The 12,477-nt window shown below is 32.1% G+C and overlaps 1 protein-coding gene across 4 annotated transcripts in view; it reads right to left on the bottom strand.

Moving 5' to 3' along the window:
* The window catches only part of FANCL (FA complementation group L), an 85,455-nt gene that overhangs the window by 21,425 nt on the left and 51,553 nt on the right, over positions 1-12,477 (bottom strand). For all 4 annotated transcript variants that reach the window (XM_043917952.1, XM_043917950.1, XM_043917951.1 and 1 more), the window contains one exon: positions 8,834-8,902. In XM_043917952.1, the coding sequence (XP_043773887.1) occupies positions 8,834-8,902 (69 nt within the window). The remainder of the gene's footprint in view (positions 1-8,833; positions 8,903-12,477) is intronic.

Here is a 12,477-nt window from a genome sequence, read left to right as displayed (position 1 = left end):
TTTGTGCATCAGAAGACAATAGCAACAGAGTAAAAAGGCAACACACAGAATGGGAAAAAACATTTGCAAATCATGTATGTGATAAAGGATACATATCTAGAATATATATGGAGAACTCTTAAAACTCAACAACACAACCTATTTTAAAACTGGGCCAAAGACTGACTAAGACATTTATCCAAAGATGATATAGAAATGGCCAATAAGTACATGAAAAGACACTCAGTATCTCTTGGGGAAATGCAAGTCACAACTGTAGTAAGATCACTTCACTCACACTCATTAAGAGAAAATAAGTAATTGGGAGGATGTGGAGAAACTGAAACTCTTGTACACTGTTGTAGGGATGTAAAATGGTACAGGAGCTCTGGAAAGCAGTATAGCAGTTTCTCAAAATATTAAAGATAAATTTACCAATTAATTATTGGTAATTTAATTACCAATTAAAAGTGGGAACTCATAGAGCTATATATGCACATCCATGTTCACTTGCAGCATTATTCCCATGAGCTAAAATGCGAAAGCAATTTAAGTCCATCAATGGAGGAAGGGATAAACAAAATGTGGTATACACATATAATGGCATATTTTTAATCTTAGAAAGGAAGGAAATTCTGACATATGCTACAACTTGAATGAACCTTGAGCAAATTATGCTAAGTGAAATAAGCCAGGCAAAAAAGACAAGTGCTGCATGATTCCACTTATGTGAGGTACTTAGCACAGTCAAACTATTATAGAGTCAGAAACTAGAATGGTGGCTGCTAGACACTGGTGAGGAGAAGAGGAGTTACCGTTTAATGGGTATAGTGTTTCAGTTTTACAAGATTTGAAGAGTCCTGGAGATGAATGGTAGTAAAGGTAACCAACAACTTGAATGTATTTAATACCATTGAACTGCACCTTTAAAAATGGTTAAGATAGTAAATTTTGTGTATCTTATCACAATTTTAAAAAATAATAAAGATGCTAAGAATGCCAGGATAGGCCTAAGATACCATGGCAGCCTGAGCCTGACTGATGAACAACCCCCTGTGGCTGTCTATCCATTTATATCTCTCAGTTTGCTAACTCTGAGAAAAACCACGTCTTGTACAATGCTACTTAAGACCCTTAGTATTTGGTTCAAGTACATTTCTAATATTCCGTGTTAACTGTTTTTAACTTCCTTTACTTTGTATTAAAATAAAGTTCCACACAATAAAAAAAAATTAAGCCAATCAGAAAAAAGCAAACTAGTCTAACTTTTTGCTCTAGGTAGGACATACCACAAAAGGGTTCTACTCTACCTTCATCAAAAAGTTGCCTATATCTAATTGTTATTATTCACACTAAAAACAACAAAATAAGGAAATAAATGTTCACAAAAATCTTTGCTTTCAGAGAAGGTCAAGACTAATAAAATGTGTGTGTTTCTGGCTATCAATGTTACCTTCACAGCCAGAGCCAGGGAACTAAATGCTAGCAGGAACATCACTTAAAAAAAAAAAAAAATACTGTTCCATTGCCTCTGCTATCTACCAACTCCAAAATTCTAGTTTGCTTCATTATATCCATCTGCTAAGTTAGTCTGGCTTCTCATATTCAACTTTTTTTTTTTTAGCACAAAAAGAGGATGAAAGTAAGTAAATATTTACTGAGAGTATTGGTCAGTGATTTTAGCAGATCATACTTGAATTAGCATCTTTCATATTTGAATTATCATTTCTGTCTACTGGAACTTTATTTTCAATACGGGTACCTGTTTTTTCCAAACGGATGGCTTAAAACACACATACACACACATATACCAATATTCACTATTTTAAAATAGTCCTTGGATTAAAAAAAAAAAAAAAGTACAAATAGACTTAGTATATTAATTTGCTAGAGTCCCTGACAGTGACAAAACATGAGGTAGAGAATGTTAATAAATTGTGTTTGTGTTGAAATAAAATTGCTTTGCTGATAAGCTGAGACAATCCTTCTTATCCAAAATCATTTTAAAATATAAATCACAATATTAAGCCATTTGGAGACTGATACTTATATATTTTCTTTTACCTAGGACACTTGCTATATAAGAATATTTTATTGGTTTCCTCCAAACTACAGTCTAAGTATTAGCAATACATTAACCAGCAAACTGTAAGACCAAACAGTATTTCTTAATATATATTACTTGTTATATGTTATGTTACTTTGTTACTTATGTTACAATGTATATATAGTCATCTACCACAACCAGAGAGCCTGGTGAGATTGATGGTTGTTTTGCATTAATCATCTCTATTTCATTTTTGAACACCAGAATACTTCCCGACTGTTGCATATAAATGGAAATATTGTCTTTAGAGTATATGTAGTTCAACATACAAAGAGAGAGATACCAATTACTTGTCATATATGGATATGGGTATGTTTATATATTCAATTATACAACATAATATAAATGTATATTGAAAGAGGGTTAACTGTTACTAATCCAGACTGCTGTTTCTTGCCCAGCAGTGTTGGTCCACGCTTGCCATAAGGGAGCATTTTCTGTTTGCTCAGTAACTTGTAGGCAGAAGGCTAAATAAAAGAGTCTTCTTCAACAAATCTGACCAATCAATCAAAAAGACCTAAAATATGAACATCTCGGGTAATCTATTCTGAGATCTACTTAGGTGACTTTATAATGAGGTTCACAATTGACAAGCCCCCAGTCATGTACTCAGAGCCTTCAAATAGTTTATAATAGCTGACTTTTAATCATGAGCAGATAACCAAAGATGATAAGAAAAAGCAACCCAAGGAAACAGAAACTATTCAGATGGGAAAAAATATATATATTATTAGTATCTCTGGGGACAAAAGAAGATATGTCAATGAAGTAAACTCTTAAAAATTACCATGACAGTATTTAAAAAAAAAAAAAAAAACTCAACAGGAAGGTTACCAGAAAACGTTGATGAAATTTACCAGAAAGTAAAGCTAATAGGAAACCCCACGTAGATGATTAAGAGTAGATTTAGACAACTGATGGAAAATTGTGGACTGAATGAGTTTTAAATACACAGAAAACTAAGAAAATGAAATAGACAATTGTTAACTCTAGGTGGTAACAAAAACTGGGGCAACAAAGGAAAAATAATATTGAATACACATGGTATATCCCTGCATAGTATACGTATATGCTCACCATAATAATGCGAACAGAACACTGATAATCAAAATTACAAGATAACTATCTGAGAAGAAAAAGAACACAGGAAGTATTCATATGTGATTGGAGCAGGAAAGGCGGAAGAAATAGCAAAGAGAAACAGCAAATCCCTCATTATCTACCGTCGGAAGTTAACAGATAGTGGCCAAACCAAACCAACAAACAAAAGGTAGTATAATTACAAGAGCATGTTATAATACAAATTACATTATAATACCAAAAGGATCAGCTAACAATTAAAAGTGGTTGGCCCTGGAGAGGGAGAAAAAGGCGGAAGGATGCTAGGTCATGCTGTTTTGTCTGAAAAGAAAGCAAACACCACCAACAACAACAACTCTTTAAACTATGTTCATATACAACTTTTATTAGAGTATATACACTTTAAAAAAAATCAATAGCTTGCCCACATTATAAACTAGAAAACACGATTTAAAAAAAGACCAAATAGGCAATAGCAACAAATACTGTATTATAGTTAGGAATAAACTCAACAAAATGTACAAGATGTGGATTAAGAAACTATAGCTACTTAACTGGGGGACCTAAATAAATGTAGAGATAATCAGTTCCTAGACTGTGAATATATTCTTAATTGGATGGATAAATGTAAACCCAATTATAACTAAAAACTAAATTATCCTAAAGATTATCTGGAATAATAAATACACAGCATTATCAATAATACTGCAAAAAAATGAAATATTTTGTTAAATGATAAGCATAGGTTCAGATTAACCAGTGACATCCCAACTCTATAAATGAAGGCATTAAAAGTGATTTCACAGTTTTAAAATTTTGCTTGCTTGTATTTTCTCTCTTTTTTTTTAAGAATCAATGTAGGGGTACTTTTAAAATACATGTTATTTTAAAAAAAGAAAGACAAGCAGTTAGTTACTGAGTTCAATAGGATACCATATCACACAAGTCAATCATATCACATAATCTCAATAATGAACTAAGTTTCTTTGTTTTGATTCCTTTGATGTCTTTTTATCCATACCACTGTAGAAACAATAAGATGGCCAAGAAACCAAAAGTGTATTTAATTAACCAATAAAGACTGAATAAAAATCCAGTTCTATGAGTTCTCCAACAAGGACAGCAGAGAAAAAATGGAAAGAAAGATAATCCAGTAGATCAAAAAAGCAGAATATCCTTAGGATCCATACAGTATGATACTGAGCGTTTTCTCCATCTACCATTCTATTTGTTTTAAACCAAATTTATTTTCTTAAGATCTCTTAGAAAAAGTTCACTATTTCCATATACATACGAACTGAGGCAAAGAACAGCCTTGTGATTTGTTTGAGATTATACAATTAAGTCAATGGCTGAAATGCAAACAGAACCAAGGATACCCAACTGCTAGTTTGTTGCTCTAACTAATGGATCCTGCTCCCTGCTATGTAATAGGATTGTTTTCCTTTAATTACAATTTCTTCATTCACCATCAGATTATCAGCCACAGGCTTTATCATTAATTTTGCTCTTCTTATATTCATGGCATTACTCCCAAGAATATGAGATTTACATGATAAAAAAATATAATGACCACTGTTTACTATATCATATCCAACCTCTGAAAATTCCAGTCAGCATGACAAGGCCAGTTCACTGAAGCCTACACTTAATGACATATTTACAGGTAAAGGTACAACTTCAGCATCTATTTTGGGTTGATCAGCGACCTGGAGAAAGGTAATTTTGTTTTTACAGAATCACTAATGTCAATGCACTTAAAATCTTACATTAGAGCATCCTAGGGTCTCATCAGTCGACATTATTCATATATATGATCTAGACATACAAGTCCAAAGGGCAGCAGATTAGAAACATTTTAGAGCATTTGTCATGTTGGGAAGTAGAATAAGATAAAAATCATGACATGCTCTTACATTCCTATGCTGTAATCTAGAAAAGAAAACTGACTGGGTAAACAAAGTAAATATGTGAAAAGAGGTGTGCAGTCACTCGTCTTTGAGAAGCACTCTGTTTCTCTGGCACATAGCACTGCAGCAGTAGAAGCAGCAGCCTTGCCCTTGGTGCTCATTTCTTACCACTCGAAATGCCTCCTCGGAGCCAGAATACACTGGCTGCTGCTGATCATGCTGTGAGACACCTGCACTGGCTACTAGGCTTGTCATGACGCACAAAACCCTACCATCTTCAGCTTGACATTGTGCAAGTTATAATTATTCATCCAAATGAATATGTCAGAGCAGCAGCAGCAGACCTCTCATCAGAGCAAAAGAAAAATACATCAAAACATTATCAACCCAGCAGGAAGACAGGGACCATAAGGAAAATTACCCATTTTTAATATGGATGCCACAAAGTCATGCCTATTATTTTACAGAAAGAAAGGAAAATAAAGATCTTCTAAGTTTAAAGTCCAGAAACACTGAATCCAAATAGGAAATGTACAAAAAGGAGACAGGGAATTTTTTAAAATCAATTATCTGGCACCTGTTTACAATCTTTTAAATGTAAGTTTGCTGTTAGACTACAATACTACAATTCTTTATGAACCACAACTGTTTAAAAATTGTTTTAAAAAGGTAAAAAGATAGTACTCCCACAAGCAGAATTGTTTCCAATAGGCCAATGAAAAAAGGCCACACACAGCAAAGAATTGATGTTGCTTCACACTTTCAAAACATAAACTAACATTGCCAACACTTTTATCATGTCGAAAACACTCAAGAGTTCATCTGGAAATAGCAGCAAAATGCTTAACAATGTATAGCTGAACTCTGACAATGGACAATTTTAGTAGTACATGGAGAAGAAAAATAAAATCACCCCAGACCTCCACAAATGAAGATGCATCCAAATTCTATAAACATATATAAAAAAGGCAAATGTAAATATAATTCCTATCTCATATTTAAATGTGCAAAAAGTATAACGTTTACAATAAACTTTCAATGAATATCTTTTTAAAACAAGATACAAAAAATTTTCTCATTCAAGACACATAAAGCAGAAATCACAATGAAGAGACTGATAAATGTGACCACACTGAATATTAAACTTCTGATTGACAAAATATATCAAAGTTAGAAAGCATGCCACAGGGATAAGACACTTATATCCCATATAACCAATACATAATTAGTATCCAAAGTATGTAAGAAATGCTTATAAGAAAAGACAAAAATTTAAGTAGGCAAAGATTATAAACACGACAATAAAGAGTATCAGTTGTTAATAGCAATTAAGATCAGAGTAAAACCAGACTGACTTAGCAAGGATGTGGGAGAGGAGAAACTACTGTGCATTGCTGGGTAGGAGGATAAAGCTATACAACCAATTTGGGAAGATAATTTGGCAATGTTTGGCAACCTCAAAGAGGTACACTCCTTACAATCCAGCATTTTCACTTCAAAGCATAAACCATACTAAAAGTCTCACATGTATGAAAGGAAACATAGAAAGATGTTTACAGCAGCACTGTTTAGTAAGAAATTGTGCAAGAAATTGTGAACAACCATATCATTAGGACACTGAATAAACTAACTGGTGGATTCATATAATGAAATGATATAAAGCATTTAAAATGTACTATAGGCATAGATCATGGGTAAATCTCAGAAACAATGTTGTTTAAAAAAGACTGAAAACACTATAGAATATGGCATAAACAAATGTAGCAAAAGAGTATGCATGGATAGCATACACGTCAATTCCAGGCAAAAGACTTTCCTCTAGAAAGGGAAAGAAGGAAAGAAAGGAAAGGAGAGAAGAAAAAGAGGAGTAAAATTTTAAGTCCCAGAACATTTTATTCCTAAAAGAGAGACAAAAAGATATCTGAAACAAATGTGATAAATATTAAACATGTCAAATTTGAGTTGTGGTTAAAATGATGTCTAAATTTCTATCTGTACTATACTAAATTCTAATATGTTCTTTTAATTAAAAAAAATGCAATTCCAGTTACTACTAATTAATTCTGTATTCTTAGAACTAATACAAAATAGAAAACCTGACATACGACACAATTAAATCTAAATCTGGATTTGAATTAATATTATAAACACTTATTCCATGCTTATATGTGCAAGGCACTTAGCTGGTGTTAAGTAGGGACACAAAATTTAGAAGAAATTGCTCTTAAGATTTTGTAGTGTTAGAGTCACACACTAATTTTGTTAAATGGCAAGAAGGTAACTGCTAAACAGTCCTTTTGGGGAGATGCGAACTTCTTCACAGATTAAAGCCTGAGGAAAACTTGCATGATTAAAGATGTTAAAAAAAAAAATTAGGAAATTCAGCAAAAATATATTCTTCAACCTTGGGATTTTGATAAACTTTAAATTATAATCTACAGATAACATATGGAAAGAGTAATACAATCTAGGAACAATGTTATCTCATGATCTCATATAATACATAAAATTTATAGAGGCAAACTGAAAATGTACAGTCATATTTTTCAAAAACTATGCAATTTATGTACAACTCCAATTCTTTGAAAAAAACACAGTATTTCTTATGTATTTATAACACATATCACAATACCAAAAGCAAATCATAGTGTTTCTCATCACCTATATTTTGCTGTGTTTTCTTGATTTCCATTAGAAGGAGGGAGACTGTTTTGTTTTTAAAGAAGAAAATGACAAAAATATATTTTAAATGTAGATGGTATAATTTAATATTTGAAACCTCATAAGACAATGTAAATGCTGTTAGGCTTTTTTTTTTTTAACTGACAAGATGATTACTTTACTCTATATATTAGAATTTAAATGTAAGCATAAATTTTCACTTGAACCTACCAAAATTTCATAACAAAAATAAGAGTAGCCTCTACTCAGAGTATTTGTTAAACGCCACTAGGAATTCTTTTCACTTTGTATAAGAATAGAAAGATTCTCTTCATTTTGGTATCGATTTACTTGGTGAGATATTAGATTACCTGTCATTAGATTTTTCTTTGAATCTAACCACCATCCTGCCAGATCTTTAAAAGTCACACATGTCAATGTTGATGACAGAACTATTGATAATCATACCACATTTTATCTACCTAATGGTACAATTTACAGTGCACTCCTAAATACATTAACTTGTTAGATATCACCAATGTATTGAGAAATTAAACTGACAGGAGCAGGAGAAAGAATCAAAGTAAGAATATTCCAAAGCATATGCAAAAAGAATATAGTATAAGTTCAAGGACAAACTAAGGACAAACACTTTAGAACAATAAAAACTGAAGAGAAATGGCAGGATTTATATTTTCATTCATAACTCATTCTCCTCTGAAAAAGATTCTCTGATATTATGTCTGAAAAGTTCCACCCGATTTTTAACCTACTGCTAACTGCTTTATAAAAGAGCTCCTTAGGATTTAAAATTAAAGGACAATTTCTGTCAACAGAGCTTTTTCATGTTTATTTGAAATGGAGCATAAAGATCTAAAGGCTGAATGGGGTGTCTGTGTGTATGTGTTTGGAGGATGGGGAAGGAGGTGGGGAGAGTCACAGGGCAGGAAGAATGGACATCAACGGCTAGGAAATATGAAAGCAACACTCTCAAAATCCTGTTTATAAATAAATGTTTAAAGAAAGCTGAAAAAACCACTTTATAATGGCCACTTAAAATGCTTTTTAGCTACTTAAAATAAATTTAAGAATTTACCTGTGGTGTCCAGGAAACAGAAAATGGAACAGGAAAATCCACAACACAATCTGGTGATTCTGCAGGGTACTATAAAAAAGCATAAAATTAGGGTCATTTTTGTTTCACTGTGACAATTTCACATAAAATATTTTAGAAAAACTGAATATATTAGGAAAAGTATTTCTATAAATGCAAAGGTATTATATATTTTTTGGTTCTACTATTATAAAGGTGTTAAGAGCTGATAAACAGTCAACAAGCTCAAGAGGTACAAAGTGTAGTGATTTGGGGATGCCAAACCAATCAGTTTTGAATACAGAGTAATGAACTAAGTTTCTGGGCAGCTGCTAATGTGATTTGAGGGACAAACCACACTGAACCTGTTTCTTTATCTTTAAAATGACAAATCAAAATGGTTGATATTTCATTTCCTTTCAGTCTAAAATTTAACCTCAAACAGCCTCAGTAACTATTTAAAGAGGCAATACTTGTTAAAAGAATCAAGAAATGCACAAAATGAACCATATAGTTATCAATTAAAGTATTTTCCACAAGAAAGCATTTAATTTTAGCAAGAAGACAAATAAAAAGAAACAATGAAATGCCTTCTGGTTTATTAAGGAAAAACAAAATATTAGGTTTAAGAAAAATTTTTTCATGGTTGATAAACAGAAAATTAATCCTTCAATAGTTCTATACAAGAAGTGATAGCCAAAGGACTAACCACAATTCTAAGTTAACAAAGACAAAAGATAGCTTCCTTAAAATCAGTTTTGTCACTAGAGAATTCTATTACATGATTTCTCTAAGATTCAGTTTGGATTCTTAAGTCACATGTAATTTTTAAAATGCTCACTTCTTTTCTTTAAAAAGCTAAATTTACTAAAAAGAAAACTCATTTTAGGAAAACTCCTTTCTCTCATTTGACAAAATAACCTAAGCTTTAGACTTTCACTTTTTTCAACCTTTTATTTTTAGCTACTTCTCTGCATAGCAAAAGGGCACAAAAAATTACCACAACAGTATTTGTTACAAACATCAGTCCATTTGAAATCAATGCTTCAAAAAGAATTAACATTTAATTATGACAGGCTGGCTAAAAATAAACCTGTCATTGTATACTCTGACTAATGGAATCTGGCTATGCAGAACTGATATCACAAGGGTAAAGACAAGGAAACTATATAAACTATATAGAGTATATAACTATGCTCTAATTTGGGGGGGAAGAAAGGAAGATCTAGCTGAGATTACAGAAGAAGCCCTACTTCCGACAATTCAAACTATTAGATGATGTTCTTCCAATTATAACTGCTGCAATCACTAGAAAAACAATTTGCATGCAGTTTTTACAAGTCATGTGATTATCTCAAAGTAAATGCAGGCAGAGATCTTAGCTTTCTTTGGTTTATGATTCTGCTAATTAACTCCTGACCTTGGACAAGTCATTTAACTTCTCTGGCTGTTTTATATGTAAAAATGATAGAACACAACCAAAAGCATTGTAAAATCTCTTTTCCCTCTAAAATGTGAATTTTCTGCGAGAAAAAATAAAAAATGCAAACTTAAAACCTCCTTGTGTCAAAAATGGAACATTTAGTTTACCTTGAGTTGCTGCTATTTGTCTATTTGGCTGACAATGAACAATATCAACTCTCTAAACAATCATCAATCAAGGTTAAGAACTTAATGTTTACTGTATACAGAGTAGATAAACCCAGTAAAGTACCTGTAACTTTGGAAATCATTAAGTATATATGGCACATTATGATAAAAGAGAATTATGATCCTACATTCAAACAGGGCTCAGGGTACTAAATGGCACGTATGTACTGATAAAGAGAGCCACAAGGAGTTAAACAAAAAGCAGGTTAAAATAAATATGATTCCACATATCTGAGATAACATTCAGATATATATTTAGGTACTTTTATGCAAACATACAAATATGTATACAATAAATTAGACTGATCTATAAATAGTTGGCTTTACTGAGTCAATGTATAAATATAGTATTATATTCACATTCAAGATCAATTCTATTTATATAATAATATTACGTAACTGTATCAAACCTAAAAGGCACAAATTTATATAATTCGGGATGATTTAACATGACTCATCAGTAAGCATCCCTAGATACTCATTTTTGGAGTTGTGTGTATTGTTGTTATCAGTCACTCAGTCATGTCTGACTCTTCGCAACCCCATGGACTATAACACGCCAGGATTCCCTGTCCTTCACCGTCTCCCAGAGCTTACTGAAACTCATGTCCATTGAGTAATACTAACTATAATATATATAACTAAGTACGATACTGTAAAATGACTATCAAATTCAGTATTTTTCAAGCCACTAGAGATTGTCAGTTTTACTTTAGAAATCTAGTTGACAGTAATAACTAAAGCTCCACATAAAGAAATAAACTTAAAAATAGGTACAGTAATTAATAGTTTTTCAAGTCTCACTTTAAGCAATTCAAATTAATAACTGTAAGAGAATATAATTATTTAATATTGAGTATATACTTTCATAACAAACAGTATTTATTAGACTCTATAGCATACACTCCTAAGGAAAAATTTAACCCAACTCAATTCATGACTGGACTCCCTGGCAGAATCATACATACAAATTGCAGCAGATTATAAAAATAGTCATCAGAGTGCCCAGTCTCAGAAACATCTATGATTTGTTTTTCAAGTAGTTCTGATCTTAGCCAAAGCTAAGGAAGCTCTGGGCTACCTCTCTTTTAAAGAAAAGACAAAAATTTCATCTTATGGTTTAGGATGAACTGTAAATACTGCATTAAAAATACACTTATAAAAATGCCAAAATTCAACTGATTTCCTTATGGTATTTCTTTCTGATTATATGTTCACTTTTAATAGAGGAAGTCTGGACAGAATTCATACTATTTTCTTTGTGGGTTTTTGGAGACAGTGAGGCCGAGGGGCAGAACTGGTAGAGTTGTATTCAAGAAAAAAAACAAACACGTTATGAGATATCAAACAGTATCAGATAAAAGAAACAGGTTTGTGTATTTACAAAAGTAATCATGTTGCAAGGTTTGTCAAAAAAAAAAAAAAAAGCCTGACCCTATAAAATTCAGTTTGGATTAAGACTTTGCATTGTATTAAGGACCCTTTAACACGTAAGTTGTAGCTTTCACTGTTTTTAACTGACAATCCCAAATATTCTTAAGAAAGAAATTACCACACCTGAAAAACAACGTTGGTCTCTATGAAAACTGAACTAAACGGGCAATTTAAGACTAATTAGTCAACCAACCTAAGAGTCATTTAGTTTCCGCCTTTTTTTTTTTTAATGCAGATTTTTTTTTCTTCCTAATTTCTTAAAAACTCAAAGCTTTCTCTTCTTTCTTGCCAGGGCATCCATAATAGTGCTTTATAGCTATCGGTGCTGTAAAAATTCACACCTGAAAATATTCTCCAGAGAAATATTAAAAGGGCCACCTTTATCTACTTTGAAAAATTTTAAGAAAAAGCAGAGAGGATGGACCATTCTAGTGGCTAAACATCCTCCCTCTGAATACTATCAAAAATATCATTAATTAGAATAATAAAATCTTGTAGTTACAAGCAATGTAGATTTAAATCATTACCTCTCAGTTAGTAGAAAAGATAGCAAGAAATGAGGT

Source organism: Cervus elaphus, chromosome 11, assembly GCF_910594005.1.
Source record: "Cervus elaphus chromosome 11, mCerEla1.1, whole genome shotgun sequence".
NCBI lineage: Eukaryota > Metazoa > Chordata > Mammalia > Artiodactyla > Cervidae > Cervus > Cervus elaphus.
The sequence above is the reverse complement of the archived record's forward strand: the minus strand, read 5'-3'. Positions and strand labels throughout refer to the sequence as shown.